Here is a 24031-nt window from a genome sequence, read left to right as displayed (position 1 = left end):
TACATCCTTAATAGCATGAACAGTAGGGTAAAATGTCAGCCTGTTACATTGATTTGCTTTATTAAATAAATAAGAAACAGCTGGGAGGTGGTAGCAAACACTTTAATTCCAGCACTTGGGAGGCAGAGGCAGGCAGATTTCAGTAAGTTTGAGGACAGCCTGGGCTACAAAGTGAGTTCCAGGACAGCCAGTACTGTTACACAGAGAAACCCTGTCTTGAAAAACCATTAAAAAAATAAGAAAAAGGAAAAGAAAATAAAGGAAGAGGAAGGAAAGAAAGAAAGGAAGGAAGGAAGGAAGGAAGAAAGAAAGAAAGAAAGGAAGAAAGGAAGAAAGAAAGAACTTGTTTGGGGGGAGAAGAGCTGGGTGGAGACATAAGAAAATAAAAATGGTGGCAGATACTGAATAGCTTTGGAGTAGGAGGAAAGAGAGCAGGCTGGAGGGAGATAGATAGGAGGAAATGAAATTACTGACCCGAATGCTTATCTCCTTGGTAGATTTATTGCTTTGTTTCTCTGGTCCTATCCCAGGTTATACTCTATGTTGATTTTTTTTACTCATCACATTCTTTACTCAGGGACTAAATCTGCCTCCCATTCAACATTTTCTCAACTCTCTTATGAGAGATGTGTTTAGAGAATCTATGTTTAGAATTGTAATCTGCAATGCGGATTGTCCTGTTCATCCAATATAAAGAGATATTTTTTATGTCTTTTTACTAATTTTAATTCGAAATCTATTTTTCAGGTACCAGAACAACAAGTGATTTTTTTCTTTCTAGTTCAATTTACTTGATATACGTTTTTCATCCTTCATCTGAAATTTGAGATTAGTTTTGATAGTGGTAACGTTTACTGGAAGCAAGTAGATTAATCCCATTTTTTAAATAAAATATAATTCCCATCTTCCCATTACTCCCTCCATCATTTCCCATGTTTCTTGTCTCCTCAATTTCCATCAAACTGACAGCTTTTTTGATCTATCTCTCTCTCTCTCTCTCTCTCTCTCTCTCTCTCTCTCACACACACACACACACACACACACACACATACACACACACACACACAAACACACACATTCAATCCCTGTACTATTCCAATGCCTTCTGTAGCTATTTGTCATCTCCCACTATTTACCCAGGTTTTGGCAGTCAAGCTTCTGTTCATGCAATGCCACTGTATGTGAAGGGTAGCAGTTTGTGGATTCCAATGCTCTTATAAAGCTGTGTTTGTTGATGAGCAATATGCAAGGTTCTCTTTCCTGCTTCCATATAGAGATTTACCATCTCACCCAATAGTCTTTTCCAAATAATGTGAAATGAACATTTTTTTTTAAAAAAAAAATATACATATCATCGTCACTGACTGTATTGGACAAGCTTCACTTATATCAGACTTCAAACATTTGCTTTACTCCATAATGAAACTTCTCTTTACCAAATCCACCTCTGCCAATAAATATGTTCATATGGTGTGCACATGTATGTATTCTTCATAAACAGATTATACACAAATAGTCTGAGTATGTTTGCAAAGTCTAAATTAAAAAGCATAGGAGCATCTCTTCATGTGAAACCAGCTTTCTGAAGGGCAGTCTTCCAGCCATACATCCACAAGCTGTTTTATTTCTCATGCTGATAATATATGAGGACAAAGGTACTATAAGTGTTCTTGAAATGATCCCACAGTGCCTGACATTCTGGGCCTCCCCTAACCTCATAGTTCTGAGATCAAGATAGGCTCTTACCCTTTGCTTCTCTGGGTCCACGTAGCGTATTCCAAAGTAGTCCTTCTCCAGCAAGCTGTAGTAGTTGCAGATGTGTTCAATAAGAAACTGCCCTTTTGTCTCCCTCTGTAAAAGAAGTTCATTTAAGTTACAGCCAGAGCTCACATGCACATTCACATTCCATTCCCAGAAGGGTCTGTGTTTAGAACAATGGATTTGGTCACTGTGGACACTGGCATAAGGGTTTCCAATATTTTTTAATTACAACCTCAGCAAGCAAGAGATTTTACTAGGAGAGTAGATTAGTAATTTTCTGGTGGTTGTGACCAAGTAAGTGACAAGAAGCAACTTAAAGTAGGAAAGCCTTATTTTCATTCATGGTTAGATGGGATACAGTCCGTTCTCACAGGAAAGGCATGGTAATGAATGTGAGACTGCGTGTGCACATCCAGGCAGATAGGGAAACAGAAGAGTGAAAGAAAGCCCATCTAGAAAAGACAAAAACAAAGATCCAGAAAACAAAATTAACTCAAACTCAAACCACAGAAGCCCCAAATCATAAAGGTTTCACAACACTTCAAATGGCACCACCATCTGGGAATAAAACATTAAAACACATTAGCCTACAGGGGACATTTGACATTCAAACCAACTCTCTCTCTCCCTCTTCCCCTCCCCTCCCCTCTCTCACACACAAAGCACATGTACACTTTAATTCACAAGAAAACTCGAAAACGGAACCAGTGGGGAACATAGCAATATCTTGCATTAGTACAGTGTGCTCTTATGTGTTCTGTTTTATTCTATTACAGGTGATTTCTTCACAGTATTTATAGCCGATAAAACATTTTACATTCAATAACATGTGGGGACTTACATTATACAAATTTACAGTGGTTTTATGAGAAAACTGAGCCAAGAAATAATTCAGTGACTTGCCTAATATAACACAACTTGCACGGATCAAAGTATGATCTCAGTCACAGAACCTGAATATAGAATGTGGATTTCTGCCCAACCCCATTGTCATTCTGCAATATTTTGTGATGTGAAGAGAAAGGTATTGGGATAACATGATTCACACTAGCAGTGTGTGAAATTCACCTTCTTCAGTTTGAGAACCATGATAAATCAAAAGGGAAGAACATACTTCAATAATGTTGTTGACAGGGATTAGAGAGATGGGTCAGTGGTAAAGATTGTCTGCTGCTCTAAAAAAGGACCTAGAGTTGGCTCCTTGCATCAAACACAGTAGCTTACTGCTGTCTGTAACACCAGTTCCAGGCAATCCATTGCCCTCTTCTGGTCTTCTTTGGCAGCAGGCACACAGACAGACAGACAGATAAAACATACATCATACATATAAAATAAAACAAAAACAAAAAATTTCTGGTTTTTTAGTTGCTGACATATCTATGGACTACTTTAGGCATACATTGTGATCTATAAGTAGAGATTTTAAAGTTGGAGAAATTAATGGGACATTGTACCAAGACATTATATATTAGTCTGTGAGTCCCATGTTCACTCCAACCTGCACACTTGTCTTTAGTCAAAGTACTCTAGTCTGAAGCAAGATGACCTTTGTTAGTTCAAGGCCAGTCTTGTCTACATACTGAGTTCCAGGCCAGACAGGCTGACACACTGAGATGTCAGAGGGGAAACTGGTACAGATTCTTTACATCTCTCTTCAGGATTAAGCTGGATGAACCTTCCCATTCCTCTCATCCAAACACCCTACACATTCTGCTTTCTCAGAGTCAGCTCAGCTTTTGCTGAGTGCCCTAGCCTTTTCTTAATATCCCTGCCTGTGAAACAACTAACCTCTAGGCTTTGACTAGGGCTTATCCTCCTACCCTGCCTGCTCTGATACATAGGTCCCTCCCCTACCACTTCCAATCTCTCCACTAAATGCCACCCTACACATCATTCTCCAGGATTTAGCTCATTGAATCCTTCTGATTTCTCCTTCCAAACACACCCCTAAGTTCTCCCATAGATAGGTAGGATCATACATATGTGCCCCAGATATGTATGGCCACCTTTGACTAGACTGTAAGCAAACCTTAGGCTTCTGCCAGGACCTACCTGGCTTCTCCTGACCAACATTCCCCTTCTACACCACAACCACCTTGCCATACAACTTGATGCTGCTCTAGGATCTAGCCAGGTGATTCCTAGTATTCCTCTCCAGCACACACCTTTCCCCAAATCCTATATCTTTTTCCACACCCCAGTTTTGGACTAGAATGCACATTTTACATATTATCCCAATTACCCATGCCCTTCTTCATTCAAGCTAAAGTATAGACAACCATTTGGCCCAACCCAGTATGCACATCTTCTCTTATGCTCCAATCTGCTTTCTCTATTATCAGACATGAAACTAATAAAAGAAGTTCACCGGCAAGGATAACATTGGAAAAACACAAACAACATGGATGATCAGAGGAATACTACTCCTACTTGTACACACACACACACACACACACACACACACACACACACACACACCAAACCACAACTAAACTAAACAAAAAACCACCAGTCCCTTAGAATTTCTTTTTCATGACAGGGTTTCTTTGTAGCTCAGAATGTCCTAGAACTTGCTTTGTAGACCAGACTGGTCTAGAAGTCAGAGATCTGTCTGCTTTTGCCTCCCAAGTGCTGGGATTAAAAGTATGCACCACAACTGCCTGACTTTCCCATAGAAATTTTTGCTAATAAAAATTTCATACTTGAACGACAGGATATAGAACTTAATAGAACAATCATGAACATCCTCAAAGATTTCAACGAGTTTAAAGACAAAAAGAAATTATATCAATGAAATTTAAAAAAGAACTTAAAGAAAAACAAATTTTGTACATCTGGGTGATGTACAAAAACCACAAACATAATGGTAGTGGAAATGAGAAAGACAATTCAGGATTTGAAAATGGAACTCAATAAAGACAGAAACATTGAAGAACATTTAAGGCGAAATGAAGGTGAAATTGAAAAACCCAATAACCCAACAAGAAAACTCAAAACAAAGCCTTACAAGAAGAGTGAATCAAGTAAAAAATAGAATATCATGACTCAAAGATACATAGAAGATGCAGACTAATGAGCAAAAGAATATGTTCAAAAACATGAAATGAATATACAAGAAAAGCAGAACATCATAGAAAGGCCAAACTTTTGAATTATAGGAATTGATGAGGGACAAGAATCCCAAGTCAATGAATGGAGTCATCTCTTCCTCAAGATCACAGAACAAAACTAAGGAGATGTATGAATATATATATATATATATATATATATATATATATATATATATTAGAAACAGAATACTAAATGAACAAGACAAGAAATGAAAAGCTCCATGACTATTATAGCTTTAAAATTAAACAGAAAAAGGAAAGTTATATTGAAAGCTACAAGAGAACCAGTACAAGTACCAATCAGAGGGAAAAAAATCAGAATAACACCCAATTTCTTAGTGAAAAATGTAAAACTCATAAGAGACTGGAGCACTGAATTCTAAGTTCTAAAACACCATGACGGCCAAACTAGACTAGCCAGCAAAACCATTCCATAAAGTTGAAGGAGAAAGGAAAACTTTCTGTAGATGTTAAGGCATGGGCCTAATAGCAGCATGGCCCCTGGGTATCAACATGGTCCTGGGTGGCTACCTAGACCCCAGGTTTCTGATGAGAAACCTCAGTGGCAACTGGAGCCATGGACACCACATTTCCTACTTTTTTCTCTTTGTTTTTTTTTTTTTTTTATTTTTTTTGGGGGGTGCGGGTGGGGGTTGCAAGGACAGAGGGTAAATACAAGGGGAGATAAGTGGGATTGGAATGCATGATCCACAAAGAATTAATAAAAGTAAAAGAAGACAATATATATGGTTTTAGTAATAGTAATGTATCCAAAGTGAATAATACTTTTTACAAATAAGAAAAATTTACTGTTTGTTTAAAAATATTAAACAAAATATACATATTAAAATTTTAAAAATATTCTAAAAGAATTTATATTCAACAAAAACAGCTTAAGAAAATGCAGCAAGAAATATTTTAGGTTGAAGAGAGGGATGGGTATTACCAAGAAACTGTGTAAAGAAATACAAAGTCATAATTACCAACATACAAAATACCACTGAGAATACATACAACAACACAATAACCACAATTAACACACATATTTTAACAACATTAAATATCAATAGCCTCAGTTTTCCAATGAAAGGACACAGGTTGGCTCAATGGATCAACAAGTTCCCTCTCTGTAATGCCCATAAGAAAAACATCTTAGCTTTAAAAATAAGGAACATCATGGAGGTAAAGGATGGACAAAAGTACTCTAATCAAATGGGACCAGAAATCAAGGAGGAATCACTGTACTAATAGTTGACAAAGTAGAGTTCAAACTAAGGTTAATCAAATAGATAAAGAAAGCCATGTTATTCTAACCCAGGAAATATCTATGAACATTTTAGGATCCCAAACACCTATTCACCAAATTCTAGTGCACTCAATTTCATAAAATATGAACTACTGAATTTAAAAATATAGATTAACAACAACCATTATTAGTAGGTCATTTTTGCAAATGTCAGGTCATGTGGACAAATTAAACATAGAAACCTTAGAATTAAATTATATCTTATGTAAAATAGACTTAAAAGAAAGCTACTGAAATTTCCATCCAAACACATGGAAGCTGCTCTAAAATAGACTACACAATGGGTCACAAAAGAAACCTTTAAAAATTAAAAAAAGGTCAAAATAACTGTGTACACCATCTGATCATAAGGTAATAAAACTTGAAAATTAGCAGCAAACAAATATTTTTGTAAATATATAGCTTCATGGGATTAACTAACTCAGTGTTGAATGATGAACAGTTCAAAGAAAAAAAAAATCAAGAAATGAAAAATTTCCTGGAATTAAATGAAAATGAAAACACAACAAACTCCCCTGGAACACAATAAGAACATTCTAAAGCAGTATGTTTACAGCCTGGAGTATCTGTTTACCTTAAAAAATATATCAGAAAGAGCACAAATAAGTGACTTAATGATATAATTCAAGACTTTGGAAAAGTAAAAACAAAAAACCTGAACCAAATTGACTACTTAAATAATAAAAATTGAGTAGAAATTAATGAAATATTGACAAAGAAAAGAAAGAAACAAATCTAAGAGTAAATGGAATTAAAAAGATACAGGGAAAAGCCTTTGAGAGAATCTAGCATGCTTTCCTGTTAAAAGTCTTTAAGAAAGGACTAGAGTTAACATACATCAATATATTTTAAATCAATAGCCAATAGCAACATAAATGGAGGGAAACTTGAAGCAATCCCACTGAAATCAGGAAATGATTTGATATATTGAATAGCATAACTCTGACCCCAAAATATTTTAAATGGAGTTTCCCATTTGAATTTCCAATGCCCACTCCCCCCACCTCCAAGAACAATAGACCATCTAACAAATAACCCCATCATCAGGCTTCAGAAACCCTCATTTGATTGTTAGGTGAGGGTTGCTCAAGGGACAATCCAAACAAAACAGGCTACTGCTATTGTCCCTGGTTGTTCCTGGAACTGGAAGTTAAGTTCCTCCTGCTGAAGATGTCATGTACTTCAGACACAAGGTCCATAAGACACTGAAGTGGAATTAATCTGAATGCCTCTTCCCTCAGGACTACCTTTCATGGTACCAAAAGGTGAAATCTTCCAGAGAAGAGCTACCAATGGTCCTACCCTACCTCAAAACAAAAAGCAGTAAGGCACAATAAGGCAATAACTTGGCAATAACCAAAAACTCTGCAACTGGATTTAGGGCCAACTCTATAAGAGGAAACTACGCCTGGTATTGGAAACCTGCCATCTACCAATGGCTAGTGAAGACATTGATCTTGGAGGAGAACCTGCATTTGTCATTATACTAAACTGCCACAAGTTCTAACTACATTCTAAATATTTGTCCTTATATCCACAGATAAGAGTAGTTCTCACTCCTCACCATGGAAACCTTTCTTTGAGTTATAATAGCATAGTACAAACCGATACATCTACAACACAGCTCCTGCACCCAACTGTCAGGGATCACTGTGGAAGTTGTGGAAAGATAGTACAAGCCAAAAGAACATGGAGTTTGTTGTGTCAGAAGCTATACCCATGAAGTCATATCAACTGACTTTGTAAATATGACTTGAACAAAGGTATCAGCAAGACACATGTTAATATGAATGTCTGAAAGCCCAAGAGGCTTACATAATGACATTTAACAACATGTTATTACTAACAATTGAGGAAGTTATAGTTAATAAGCCAGCCCTCGGCCAGCCTGAGTTTACTAAAGATATATCCCCAGGGTATGAAGCCTCTGTTGTTTTTCCTGAAACCAACTTCTAGGTGCTTGCATGAGTTGTGAGATTTTATTTCTTTCTAAGACGTGAAAGTTAAGTATAAAAATAAATTTCTTCATAAAATTTGATAATTGTTTTCTAAATCTACTGACTGGAGTGACAAATTCTTCCTTAGGATAGCAGAATTCAATGTTCAAAATATTCTAAAATTCTTGACTTTAAAGAAGTTAAACTTCAACTACTAACTGAACATAACAGAAGCTCATTATTTATGACTGATTGCAAGCTCTCTGCAAGTGATTCTAGAATAAGCAGCTACACTTATCACATGTTAGATGAATTTTAAAAAGCTATGTAGGTCAAGGATTCTTCATAAGGAATCAAGAAGGCCTTGTTTTTGCATAAAATACTTGGATGTCTTTTTTTCTCCTAAGGGGAGAGTCTGGTTTGTTGGTATCTCCAATTTCTAAATTTCTGTTTATAGGTCATGTTCTATCCCTGAAGTGTTCTATGAATTTTTCAACAACTTACAAAAGCTCTTAAACTATTTTTAGTGAATGAACACAATAACCATTACATAGCTCTCAGCAATACCTCCTTAAAACTATTCAAGACCCCTGAGATAAAACTGGTGCAAGTGTTGCAATGACTAGAATATGCAAATATGACTGTAGTAGGTATAATTTCTGTAAAAATAGATCAGACCAATAAGAATGGAGGCTCCTAAAGAATTTGATATTTTTATATTATAGAAAATAATATAAAAACAAGCAAGTATTCTGTGTTAAAATTTTTAAGCAATTATTTTATGAAGGTTTCTCATAGACTATGTTGTAATATGAACTGCTTGTTAGCCTTCAATAAGATTAGTGCAGAAATTCATTTTTAATGTGTTTTCTATTGGGATGGCTTTAGAACAGATGGGGAAAACAAATGTAGAACCCTTTCCAGAGAGTGTTCATTCCAATCCAAAGTGGTACCAAATTTGGTTTCATGTGGAAAATTCTTTAGTTCAGAGGCTTCACATGTGAATAAATTAGGTGCTTTCTTCATGCTCTCTACCTGTTTGGCAGGAAAACTATCTTTATGTGTGTGCACATGCCTAAACTTTTGCAAAGGCCATACCTTGTGTGAGGTTCCTCTCCCATGAATTGAAACATGATGGTCCATTGTATATGGCAGGATACTTAGCATAATTGGGTATCTTAAAAGAAAAATTTAAGTGGGCCAAAATTTCTTCTGTGTGGTAAAACACCATTTTAAGTCTTTTTTATAAAATGACAATGTGTTTGAGCAGAGAATGCAGAGAATTTTTGTTAATGAAAGACCTCATTCTGTTGCCATTGCAGCCGAGTGCCAAACAGGATTCCTTTTAGCAAGCAGTCTAAAGATGGAAAACAGCACGCTAGTGAACATCCATGTTTATACAGCAAGCATCTCTGTGGCCAACAATATGGAATGGGGTATCTGACCTGTGTTAGAATTTCTGTTAGCGAATTAGCTCTCTTTTCTAGTCCATTCTAACAATATTCCAGTTGGATTCCTTTGGAAATCATTTTGAGGGAAGAAAAGCCTCATTTAGTTGTTCTGAATTTCTATTTCCTAATTTGTTTGGTAAGTTATTCCCTATTTTGTGGGAATTTAAAAGATGATTGTTAGCCTGGTGGGCACACCTTTAACCAAAGTGGTTGAAAGGCAGAGGCCTAGGCTGGAGGAGTATAAGTTCTAGGCCAGTCTGGGCTACAGAGAGAACTACATGATTACACAACATTAGACCTGATTCAAAAAGCAAATACTAATACTAATAATAGTAACAAGTTTAAAGACTGACAACAAGTAGATGTTCAGTAAATGAAAACTATAATCAAGTATTGTGGCAAATGCATCAGGAGGCTGATGCACGTAGATTGTGAATTCAAGGCCAGCCTGGGCTACACAATGAGATACTGTCTCAAACAAAAGAAATAAACAACTATAGAGTAATATATAGTGAAGACATTTTACTTATGATGCCATGGTCTAGAGTAAGCTGTCACATGGTCGAGACTGAGCAAGATTTTCCTATTAAACACATATTGACTACAGAGCTGGTTATTATCTCCTGGGATGGTTTTTATTTATTTATGCCTCAAAGAGCCTGATTTTTATGAACACCAACTGAGTTATTTCTTTTCATCTTAGCACTCCAAACAAGATATCAAAAAACCAAACTGAACTACTGCATTAAAGTCTTGTTTCTACTATTTTGCAACTGGGTGACCTTGAGGCATCTTTAAATCATGAAATCTCCTTGAGGCTGAGTTTTTCCTCTGTAAATGGGTAGCAAATATACATAAGAGGTTATTTTAAAGATCATTCACATATATGTTACACACCTGTCATGCACTGAATAGCAATTAGAGAAAAACAGTGAAGGAAACATAGTAAGCAGTTATTTGTAAAGCCATGGGCCTTAAATCCTTGTGGGGATAAATTTGGGAATCATCTGAGAAAAGGCAAAGCTCAGTGATAAGTCATTATTATTAACATTAAGAATAAACTCAAATACAATTAATTATTTCCAGTGTTACAGGTCATTTTAGATTCAAAAAGTTTGCACAGAGAAGCATTCACCCCCTAGAATTGCCCTTTATGAGGGACGAAAGTAACAGGAAAAGGGTTCACTTCTTCCAGCAGCAGTCAGTTGCCAATAATGAGTTTATTTTAATTACCCAGATCAATGGCAAAGTAAATTTTTGTGATAAATATATTTGTGATTTTAAAAAATGCAAACACACACACATCTATATATCAGCAATGACTTTTTCACATGAAAAATCAAAAACCTTGATCTTCAATTCCTAAAGCTCTAATCCAAGGTATTTTCCTTTGTTTCAAATATTGGTTAAAGTATAAAAGGGAATATCACTCAAAAAGATGATTCCAAACCAAAGCTAAAAGCTTGAAATAGTTATCTTCAGGAATGAAGGTAAAAACATAATAATAGCAACCATTAGTTATCTAAATGCTTAGTGTATGCTATGAACTCCTTTTATAGATTTTGTCTGTAATATCCTGACAAACTACTGAGTTAATATTCTAAACATGGTAGCTATTAGAATTTTGACAGAGGTAGGAAGGGACACTGGGTTATAAAACAATATAATATTTAGCAAAGACAGGACTTGTGTTTTCAGAAACCCTAAGCACATTATATAGTGAAGTTATTGATGAATGCCCATAATACTCCTATGTCTTTCTTAATGGCATCCCAGATTGTGCAATTATGTGCCTGAACATAGATACATAAACCTACATGTGTGTCTAAAGGAACTAGGACCCACCCCTATCTCCAGGTCTCAGACTGGATTGACCTAAAGATAATCCATCTTCTCTTGTCTGGCTGGTTCTAGAAAGAACATACAACATAGCTTAAGAAACACTTTATTAGGGGTTTTGATTTGTGAAGACATTCTCCTACCTCTAGGTGATAAGCAAGGGCATGCAGTCTACAACTGCTGCCACAGTTTGAAATCCAGTTGGCTAGAAACTAACATCCAAGGAAACGAAGATTTCAACTTCAAATTGTTGAACTATTAATATGTATTTAAAGAGATGCCCCCTTATTATTGAAGCTAGTACAAATTTGCTTTCCTGTTTAATGTACTCAAACTTTTCACTCACAGCAAACATCGAACCAATGCCTCAAGCCAAGTAAAATTTATTAGCAACCAATCATATGGTTATAACACACAGATATAGGTGACCACTGGACGAGTCAAATTGCTCAGCTACCAACATGTCCTATTTTGTCAACAAAGCATCTTGACAGTTTGGTAAACTGTCAGAGTTGGTAAGCACTCTTAACAACCTGGCTTCTGGCTGCTGTTAGAAAGACTAACTGGGCCTTCTGCTACCCTGTTTAGAGCCTTCTGAGGACTGGGGACTGCACACAGGGTAAACTGTACAAGCAGACCAGCCTGTCTGGAGTCTGCCAGCACCGTAGTCCCACTTCCACCCACTGGAAGAGGAGAGCCATCAGAGTTATTGGACCTGCATGCACCTACCAGAAGAGAACCTTGGTCCCGTACCAAACAGGAGAGTGAGAGACCCAACAGAATCCACTGGAAAAAAGGGATGGGTAGACAATAATATAAAGACACAGTCAATAACAGAAAGATTGATATGACACCACCAGAGTCTTGGGTCTCCACGCCAGCCAGACCTGAACATCCCAACATGGAAGAAGCAGAAGAGAATGACATAAAGCAACTTTATTACAATGATAGAGACCCTCAAAGAGGCAATGAGAAAATCCCTTAAAGAAATGGAAGAAAAAACAAACAAAAATTTCAAGAAATGGAGGAAAAGACAAACCAAAAATTGTAAGAACCAATTCAAATAGTGCAAGGCTTGAAAGGTGAAATACAGACAAAAACAAAAACAAACAAACAAACAAAGAAAAACCCCCAAATTACAAAAAACAAAAACACAGTCTGAGGGAATGCTGGAAATAGAAATGCTAGGTAAATGATCAAGAACTACAGATGCAAGCATAATCAACAGAATACAAGAGATGGAAGACAGAATCTCAGGCATAGAAAATACACTAGGAGAAACAGATTCATCGACAAAGAAAATTTTACTTCCAATAACTCTCTAACACAAAATATCCAGGAAATATGGGACACCATGAAAAGGTCACCTAAGAATAATAAGTATAGAAGGTGAACCTCAAAGGTTCAGAAAACATATTCAACAAAATTATAGAAGAAAGTTTTCCCAACCTAAAGAATTACATGTCAATGATAGTACAAGAAGCTCACAGAACACCAAATAGAGTGGATCACAAAAAAAGTTCCCTGGACACACAATAATCAAAACTCTAAACATACAGAATAAAAAGAGAATATTAAGAGAAGGAAAGAAAAAATGCCCAAGTAACATATAAAGGGAAACCTCTCAGAATTACACCTGACTTCTCCATGGAAACTCTAAAGTCCAGAAGGTCCTGAACAGATATCCAACAAACACTAAGAGACCACAGATGCCAGCCCAGACTACTATACCCAGAAAAGCTTTCAATCACTATAGATGGAGAAACCAAGATATTCCATGACAAAATGAGATTTAAACAATATATCAACTAATCCAGCCCTACAGAAAGTTATGGAAGGAAAACTCCAACCCAAGGAAGTTAACTATACTCACAAAACCTAGGCAATAGATAATCCCACTTTAACCAACACCAAAAGAAAAATGGGAGGAAATCCACACACATTACGACCAACACCAACAAATCCAAAACAAAAGAGAATTAACAATTAATGGTCATTAATATCCCTCAATATTAATGGTCTTAACTTGTCTATAAAAAGACACAGGCTCAGAGAATGGATATGAAGACAGAATCCATCCTTCTGCTGCATACAAGAAACACACCTCAACACTTCAAAGACAGATGTTACCTCAGAGTTAAGGGTTGAGGAAAGATTTTTCCAATCAAATGGACCCAATAATCAAGCCGGTGTAGCATTCATAATATTTATCAAACTAGACTTTAAACTAAAATCAATCAAAAGAGATGAAGAAGGTAATTTTTTATTCTTCACAGGAGAAATCCATCAACTTGAAGTCACAATTCTGAACATCTATGCCCCAAATACAAAGGCACCCATATTCATAAAAGAAACATTACTAAAACTCAAATTGCACATAAAACCTCACACACTCATAGTGGGAGATTGCAACACTCCACTCTCAACACTAGACAGGTCCACCAGACAGAAACTTAAAAAAGAAACAAAGGAACTAACAGAAGTTATGACCCAATTGTGTTTAACGTACATTTAGAGAACATTCCATCCAAACGCAAATGAATATACCTTCCTCTCAGTGCCACATGAAACCTTCTCTAGAATTGACCACATACTTGGCAATATAGCAAAAAGTGGAATAACTTCTTGTATCTTATCAGACTACCATACTTTAAAGTTAGAATTCAACAACAACATACATTGCAGAAACTCTACAAACTCACAGAATTGAACAATGCCCAATTGCCCCATTCCTGGGTCAAGGATGAAATAAAGAAACTAAAGACTTCCTAGAATTCAATGAGAATGAAGACAGAACATACGTAAACCTATGGGACACTTTGAAAGCATCTGCTAAGAAGAAAGTTCATAACACTAAGTGCCCACATGAAGAAACTGGAGAATAGTCACACTAGAAAATAGCACAACTGTAAGCTCTAGAACAAAAAGAAGCAAAATCACCCCTGAGGAGTAGATGCCAGGAAATAATAAAAGCGAGGGCTGAAATCAATAATGTAGAAACTAAGAATTCAATACAAAGAATCAATATAACACAGAGTTGGTTGTTTGAGAAAATCAAAAACTAGACAAACCTTTATCCAAACTAACCAGAGGCAGAGAGAGAACATGCAAATTAACAAGATCAGAAATAAAGAGGGGGACATAACAACGGACACAGAAGAAATTCAGAGAATCTTCAGGTCATATTTTGAAATCCTATACTCCACAAAATTCAAAAATTTAAGAGGAATGGACAATTCCCTGGATAGATATCACTTACCAAAATTAAATCAAGATCAGATAAGCAATTAAAATAGACCTATAACTGCTAATGAAATAGAAGCAGTCATCAAAAGTCTCCTAACCAAAATAAGCCCAGGGCAGATGGCTCCAGTGCACAATTCTGCCAGACATTCAAAAAACAGCTAATACCAATACTCTTCAAAGTGTTCCACACAATAGAAGTAGAAGGTTCATTGCCAAAATCTTCTTATGAGGCTACAATTATTTTGGTACCCAAGCCACACAAAGATACAACTAAGAAAAAGAACGACAGACCGATATCCCTCATGAACACTGATGCAAAAATACTCAATAAAATACTGGTGGCACACGCCTTTAATCCAAGCACTTGGGAGGCAGAGGCAGGCAGATATCTGTGAGTTCGAGGCCAGCTTGGTCTACAGAGCTAGTTCCAGGACAGGCTCCAAAGCAATACAGAGAAACCCTGTTTCAAAAACCCAAATAAATAAACAAACAAACAAAGAAATATAAATATAAAAAATACTGAAATATCGAATCCAAGAACACACCAGAGATATCATCCACCATGATCAAATAGGCTTCATCCCAGGGATGAAGATATGGTTCAACATTCAAAAATTCACCATATAAACAAAATGAAAAAGGAAAAACACATGATCATCTCAGTAGATGCTAACAAAGTTTTGACAAAAATCCACACCCCTTCATGAAAAAGGTCTTGGAGAGATCGGGGATAGAAGGAACATACTAAACTTAATAAAAACAATATGCAGCAAACAACAGCCAATATCAAACTAAATTGAGAGAAACTCAATGGGATTCCTCTAAAATCAGGAACAAGACAAGGCTGTCCACTCTCTCCCTATCTATAAAATCAAAAACACCAAAGACAGTTTATGCTGGAGAGTATGTGGAGAAAGAGGAACACTCCTTCACTGCTGGTGGGAGTGCAAACTCATACAGCCACTTTGGAAATCAGTATGGCAGTTTCTCAGGAAAATGGGAATCAGTTTACCATGAGATACAGCAATTCCATTCTTAGGCATATACCCAAAAGGTGCACATTCATACAACAGGAATATCTGTTCAACTATGTTCATAGCAGCATTATTTTTTAGAGACAGAACCCGAACGCAACCTAAATGCCCCTCAGCTGAAGAATGGATGGAGAAAATGTGGTACATTTATACAATGGAGTACTATTCATTGGAAAAGAAAACAATGAAATCTGGAAATTCTCAGGCAAATAGATGAAACTAGAAGAAGCCATCCTGAGTGGGGTAACCCAGTCACAAAAAGACAAACATGGTATGTACTCATTCATATATGGATCATAGATAAAAAGCAAAGGATCACCAGCCTACAATCCACACCGCCAGAAAAGCTAGGAAACAAGGAGGTCCCTAAGAGAGACAGACACACATGGTCCTCCTGAGAAGGGGAAAGGGGCAAGATCTCCCAAGTAAATTGGGAGCATGTGGGGAGGGGTGAGAGAGTCAGGAGTAAGAGAAGGGGAGAAGAGGAGGGGAAAGGAGAATATGACAGAGAAGAAAGACTGAGTTAGGGGAAGAGTAGAAGAGAGCAAGAAATGAGATATCATAATAGAGGGAAATAGAGTCATGAAAAAATAAATATCAGGGAAAACAGATAGGCTGAATAGATGTTTATTCAGGGAGAAATAACTTAGAACAGAGACAGATGACAGCCAGCAGGTTCCAGTCCCAAGGATGCCTCCAGGTGTCCTTTGTCTCTGATTAGGAAACAAGAGAGCTCCAGAGTCCCTATGCCAGAACTGGTTTTCCCAAGTGAAATGAGCACCTGTTCCCACCCCTAATGGGCGTGGTCAGTGAACAGGTGTGAGCAGGGTGAATATCTCCCTATAATTATAGGTTTAAAGAGAAATCTGGCTCTAGCAAAATGTCTAGAGATCTACAAGGATGACCTAGCTAGCAATCTAATCAATAGTGGAGAGGCTACCTTAAATGCCCCTCACCAATATGAGATTGATGACTACCTTATAGGCCATCCTAGAACCTTCATCCAGGAGATGATGAAAGCAGAAGCAGATACCACAGCTAAACACTGAGCCGAACTCCTGAAGTCCAGTTGCAGCCAGGGAGAAGTGATGAGCAAAGTGGTCAAGACAAGGCTGGAGAAATCCACAGAAACCGCTGACCTGAAGAAGGGGGATCATGAACCCCAGTCTGAAAGCTGGGAAACCAGCATAGGACCAACCCAGACCCCCTGAACGTGGGTGTCAATTAGGAGGACTGGGCAGTCCATGGGGCCTCTGGTAGTGAATCAGTACTTATCCCTAGTATACAAATGGACTTTGGGAGCTCATTCTACATAAAGGGATAGTCTCTCAGCCTAGACACATGAGCAAGGGCCTAGGCCCTGCTCCAAATGATATGACAGACCTTGAAGAGTTATCATGGAAGGCCTCACCCTCCCTGGGGAGCAGAATGGGAATGGGATGAGGGTTGTGGGTGATGACAGGGGAGGAGCTGAGGGTGAGGGAACTGGGACTGGCATGTAAAACAAGCTTGTTTCAAATTTTAATTAAAAATATTATAAAAAAAGGAATAAGTCTAAGATCCAGCTGGAGTTGAGCATCAGCTGCTCTTTTTCCAGAGTGAATTCTATGGTGTGTTACATTTACCCAGCTCCTGGTGTGTTTCATGCCCCTACTCTCTTTTATCCTTAGCAGTATTCACATTTATAATCCTAGGTTGTAAGAGTTATGAGGGATGCTGTTTAATTTTACCTTTACAATTCAAGCTTTCACCGATCCTACAGTGAAATTTGTTACTATGTACAAATTCTGTTTTCATTCTCTTTATTCAACTTGTTCAGAATTAATTTATCTTTAAGGACAATTATGAAGTCAGTCTTACTAGGATTTGGATTCCTGATGTAATTAATTCTTACAAATTAAGCTGGATATTTGGGTTTGAGTATATAGCCATGCTCCCTATTTTTCCTTTCTGATCCATTCATGTCCCTAACTCAGAAAAACTTACATATGCCTGAGATAACTAGATGCAAGCCCACTCACTGGAAGCATTGAGGTATTGCAAGGAGCACTTCACAAAAAGTGTTGAGAACAAAATGTGGGGACAGATGGAAGACATGTGATTGTGATTTTGTGATCTGTTCTAGGTCAACATAATCAGCAAAACAATTTTTTCCTTTGTGAGACTCTTGGAAATAGAAAGTAAAAATGTCCTCATAGCTTTACCATACTACATTTGCTGTATTATCTCAATGAAAAGAGAAGGGTGCCTTTGTTCAAGAGATCAGACCATTTAAGAACAACATGAAAGCTGGCCACAATGGTTCATCAACTGCCAGTCAAGTCAGAGGATGACGGGCTTGGGAAGTCTGCTATGGGCACAGATCCTGTAGTAGTTTGTATTTTTAACATACCAATAGCAGAATTGTGACACGAAGAAAAAGGATTTATTCCCAGAAGGCAGTGGATGAAGAAGTGGTATGGTGGAAAATTTTGTGGAGTATTTTAAGTGATAAAAGTAACTGAAAGAAAGCATGGAAAATACAGCAAAATTAACTGTAAACTCATACTAAACAAAACAAGACTACCTGAATAGCAAAAACAAAACAAAACAAAAATAAAACTCAGCAAAAACAAACAAACAAATAAACAAATCACTCCTGCAGAGACAATCCCCAACCCCATCTCCTCTAGGCTAAACAAATCTCCTTTGTGCTGTGAAATTTGTGTCTGGTGTGTTCTGTGGGAACTCTGAGGCCTCTTCAAACATTTTCATTAAAAAAACCTTTAATTTACAATCAAAATATTTTGTGGCACATATCAACTGAAGATTTATTAGCTCAGACCTATAACAACACAGAAATTTTACAGACTCAGAGAAAACTAAAAATAAATAAATAAATAAAAGAAAATTAGAAATAAATATTCCACATACCACAACTACTCAGCCACCACAAACTTCAAAATAGCATAGAAAATTAACAATGAAATGCAACAACTATATTTCTAAAGCAGAAGATTTACACATTTGGTTTTAAATCATCTGATTCCAAACAAGAGGTGCACAAAACTAACCATTAAACTAAATCTTTCCTGTATTTGATTCACTGACACAACCTCAGTTATTAGCAGGCAGAAGAACCCACAGTGCTTTCTGTGACCATGCAGTCTGGTCATGCTTTGCATTAGAGCCTTGCTGAAACACAGACAAACATGATCTTCAAGAATAAAGCTGGCAAGATGAATATATTTTCCTTTTTCCAGGAACCACCCATCTGCCACAGAGTAAAAAAAAAAAAGGCAGAGGAGGCTTAATGAACAAAAAAGGTTTGTGATAGCTGATAACAGTGACTAAATTGCTACTAGGCATTCTGTATATTTTTAGTGTCCTAAAAACAAAACAAGTTTGGCTTGGGTTGCTGTGTTGTCAGAACAGATACAAGTATAATGAAGATGTTTTTCCTTGTCCATGACTAATCTCTTGAAATGAGGAGGAGGAATAATTGGGGAGCCCAGCCCTCTAGCCTTTAAATACTTGTAACAAATCATTCTGATGGGCACAAATACCCACCTCCTCTCTCAGTGTGTATATATGCACATGGGTACACTTATGTATGTATGGAGGAAACCATGTTGCCACATGCCTAATTGTGTGTGTGTGTGTGTGTGTGTGTGTGTGTGTGTGTGTGTGTGTTTTCTGTATGAATTTGAAGATGGTTTTTATCCAGGAAAGCTAAAACAGTTCTGAATAATAAAAGAACTTCTGGAGGTATCACCATCACAGATTTCAAGTTCTATGACAGAGCTACACGAATAAAAATAGAGTGGTATCAGCATAAAAACAGACAAGTTAACATATTAATCAATGGACTTGAATTGGAGACCCAGACATAACTTTACACACATAATGATTCCTGACTCACTCTCTCTCTCTGAGAGTGAGAGATAGATAGATAGATAGATAGATAGATAGAGAGAGAGAGAAAGAGAGAGAGAGAGCTCACAGTGCTAACTCCATCCAAACCTATTGAAGAGCCCTCACTCTCTCTGCATCCTTACCTTGAGCCTAGGCTCCCCCACCTCAACTCTACGCATCCCAGATGCAAACATCTGCTTCCTTCTCTATATAGATAGTAGACTCTGTTCTCAAACTATACCCACCTTTGACATGAGTATGGTCCATTCATCTCATTTTCTGCCTGTCTTTCTGTGTCCTCCCATCACCTTGCTGCCTAAATACTCTAACTTCCAATTCTAGCTGAAGCACAACCCTGAAAATTTCCTGATGAACACACACGCACACACACACACACACACACACACACACACACACACACACACACCCCTTATTCTCTTCTTCCCCTAGCCTTACTTTTTAGGTAGCAATCACAAACTCATATCTTCAGTTCCACCAGCACTTTTTCTCTGAGGCCCTGAGTACTTCACCAGATTCCTGAAGATTGACTGTGAGAATCCTACAACTGCACAAAAATTGGTACAAAATGAGCAGGAAGAAATTCTCAAAGCTCACTGAAACATCATCACTGACTTGCCCAAAGACTAAACCTTTAGCCTATATAGCTAGACAAATACTAGACAAGTAAGGGTAACAGGAAACAAAGCTTCAAAAATCCATTCAAAAAAGCAGAGACAAGATTTCCATACCAAGATACAGTACCAAGATGCCTAAGCCCCATCACAAATACAGAACCATGAATCCACAAAAATAATAAGTTTCTAACAAAAATACCTACAGTAAAATTCATGAGAAAAGCAAATAAAATAATATACGAGACAACTGAAATATGTAGCAATAAAAACACACACACACATACATACAACTTCAGAGAGTATATGAATAAATTGTAGAATGAAGACCATGATTCAATTTTAAAATGCAGAGATTTGAAAGCAGAATTAAAAAAAAAAAGACTGAGACAAAAGCCAAAGCACAATAAAGTTTGAAAAGAAAAACTCAGGAATTCAGTAAAAACTTTCACCTCACCAAAAATTAAATGAAGAGGAAAACAGAATATGGAGTAATAGAACTGGATTACTCAATCAAAGAAAACAGTAAGTTAAAAAGAAAATAATCCAACAGGAACAGAACATACAGGGCCATGCATGGAATGAGATAAAAAGACCAAATGAAGAAAAGAGACCCATTTAAAGATATGAAAACATTTAGCAAAATCATGACAGAAAACTTTCCTAATCTTAGAAAAGGGACGCCTATCAAGATGTGAGAACACAGGAAACATCAAATAGACAAGAACAGAAATGAAAAGATCCACATCATATTATAGTCAAAACAGCAAATCTATAGATCAAAAAAGGATGTTGAAAGCATCAAGAAAGAAATCAACTCAAACAAAAGTAGGACTATCAGAATCAGAGCAGAGTTTTCAGTGGAGACGATGAAAGTGAGAAGATATTGGACCAGTATTCTACAAATTATAAAAGACAAGCCTTGACAGGAAACCTGTCATTTCATAATTGAAAAAGAAATGAAAATTTTCTATGATAACAATAGATTTAAGGAAATTATGACCACTAAACAGCAATACAGAAGGTATTGAAAGGAATATTAAGGAATGAAGAGAAAGTAAATATGCCTCAAAAGGCAAAGTAACAAATAATCCCAGAACATGGAATCAAAAGATTTGTAATACAACACCACAAAATCAACAAAATGACAAGAATTAAAGCACATGGTTCAATAATAATTCAATTATTAAAGGTCTCAACACCCCAATAAAATGACACCGCCTAATGATTGGATCTTAAAACAGGATCCATCTTTTTGTTGCCTTTAAAAAACACATTTTACAAATAATTTTAGGCAGTACCTTATAGTAAACAGAAAAAAAACATATTCAAAGCAAATGAAAAGAAAAAAAAGCAGTTATAGCTATTCTCATATCTGACAAAATCAACTTCAAACCCAAACTAATCATAAGAGATAAGGAAATTCCCAACACAAAATATTACATTCCAAAACATAATACATCAAACAAAAGAGCAGCCAATTTTATAAAAGAAACACAATGAGACTTAAAAACTATATATTCCACTAACAAAGTATAGTTATAGTAGGTGATTGCAATACCCCATTCTCACTAGTAGACTGCTCATTTAAGAAAAACAAAAATCAAGCAAGCAAACAAACAAAACAAACAAGTGAACAAAGAGTAAATAAAAAAACACTCTGGATTTGAATAGTATCATTATTTAAATGGACCTAACAGAGATCTACTGAATGTTAAACATAAATACTAAAGATACACATTCTTCTCAGCAGCCCATGACATTTTACCCCCAAAACAGACTATATATTACAACACAAAGCAAATATCAACCAATACAGAAACATTAAATCACACATTTTCATTCTGTCTGTTCATCAAGCATTAAAGTTTGATTGCAACAACAGAAGAATAGAGGTAATATACACAAGTCATGAAATTTAAACAACACATTGCACCAAAACTCAAGAAAGAAATCAAGGAAATTTAAGAATTCTTAGAATTTAATCAAAATTAAAATACAATATACCAAAGTCAATGGGATAAAATGAAAGCAGTAACAAGAGAAAACCTTATAGTACTGTATGATATATCAAAAACATTGAGAGATCTAAAAAAAAATTAATAACTTAATGTTGCACCTGGAAGTCCTATGAAAACAAGAAAAAAAAAAAAAAACAAAAAACAAAAAACAAAACCCTTAACATCCTAAAAAATAAAAATTAATGACACAGTGCAAAGTTTCGATGACACAGAGACAGAGAGCTGGTCCTCTAACAAATCAATAATACTGACATGCCTTTAGTCACATTAACCAAGTAGAAGAGAAAAATGACCCTGATTAATATGTTAGAGATGAAAAGGGAGAAATTATAACAAATGCTAAGGAAATTCTGAGAATCCTAAGACTATATTTAAACATTTATGTTCATCAAACTGAAAAAAAAACAAAAAGAAATCGATGAACTATTAAATATGTAACCAAAGAAAGTTAAATCAAGAAGTAAGTCACTGAAATAAACCCATAACACCTAGTGAAACAAAAGCAACTAACATCAGCCTAGGGCCAGATAGAGTCAGAGCAGGACTCTACCAGAGCACTAAATAACATCAAATGCTCTTCAAACTATCCTGCAAAATAGAGAAGGAGAAGAGATTCCTAAAGGTTTATTATGAATGCAGCATTACCCTTATATCAAAAGTGAAGACAAAACAACAATAAAGAAAATAAAAACTGTAGGTCAGTAACTGTGAAAAACTTGTTTCAAGTTACTGTTCTATATATGTTATGTTTCTCACTGAGTTTAGTATACGTTGACTAAACTCCTCCTATTTCTAGCACCATCATCCTGCCCACATAACCTTATGTCTTCTTCTTTTTCTATGCTTAATCCATTTTTATTGATTTATAATTGATGAGAATTAACATGCATGCACCATCAAAAATATTGCACTAAAAAGAAAACAAATAGGGCTGGGACATAGCTCAGCAGACAAAGGCTAATGTTGCCAAGTATAATGACCCGTGTTAAATTCCTGAGACTCACATCGTTGATATAATTGTCCTACAAGTTGTTCTCTTGCATTCACATGTGTGCCATGATACAGATACATACAATAAATAAACAAACAAGTCAGTAAATGCAATATTTTAAAAAAAGAAATCATACAGGTAATATTTCTCAGTCAGTTCTAGTTCATCCTTTAGAAGCTGGCTAATTTACCTACTGGCTGTGAACCATGAACTGAAGTTAGACATTTGGTGCAATCTTCTGCTCCATAAACTGCTTTTGTATCTTCCCAGATAGGGAATTACCCACGCACCAAGGAATCTATTTGGGAAGAACACGAAGAGCTGCCAGATGGCAAGGATCCACAAAGCTAACCCAGTGTTCCTGGAAGAATGTGACTATGTGTCTTTTATGTTATTGTTCCCCCATAGTCTGACTGTCCATATTCTCCAAAAGCCCCCTCACATTCCAAGATTTTCTATGCAAACTACAGTAAAACCCATTGCCATACTGTGTAAGTACTGCCCACTACTCCAAGCCTTCTGGAATTTTCAAAGGCCTGGAAGAGAAATATTCAAAACAAAGGTCAGAGAAAACCCACCCAAAGCCTAATGAAATAATTGTTCGCAATTTCCCTATCACAAGAATATAAAGTTTAACATGAAAGAAATCTTTTTTCTTCATAAAATGCTTACTTTTAAAGATTGCAAGCTGATCCTACATTCCAGACAGCTGGACAAAACAGCCCTGCAGACTACAGCTAGGATATCTGAATCTTCTTCAAATCCCCCAAGACAGCGCCCCTTACCAGCAGGAAGTAGTTTGGAAAGAA

The 24031-nt window shown here is 36.5% G+C and overlaps 1 protein-coding gene across 1 annotated transcript in view; it reads right to left on the bottom strand.

The window, feature by feature from the left end:
• Frmd3 (FERM domain containing 3) overlaps nt 1-24031 on the bottom strand; it is a 156287-nt gene that overhangs the window by 92513 nt on the left and 39743 nt on the right. Inside the window, exon 2 of the mRNA XM_051188056.1 lies at nt 1747-1851. Within this exon, the coding sequence (XP_051044013.1) occupies nt 1747-1851 (105 nt within the window). The remainder of the gene's footprint in view (nt 1-1746; nt 1852-24031) is intronic.

This window comes from Phodopus roborovskii, unplaced genomic scaffold (assembly GCF_943737965.1).
Source record: "Phodopus roborovskii unplaced genomic scaffold, PHOROB, whole genome shotgun sequence".
NCBI classification, from domain to species: domain Eukaryota; kingdom Metazoa; phylum Chordata; class Mammalia; order Rodentia; family Cricetidae; genus Phodopus; species Phodopus roborovskii.
This window is presented reverse-complemented; position numbering and strand designations above follow the sequence as displayed.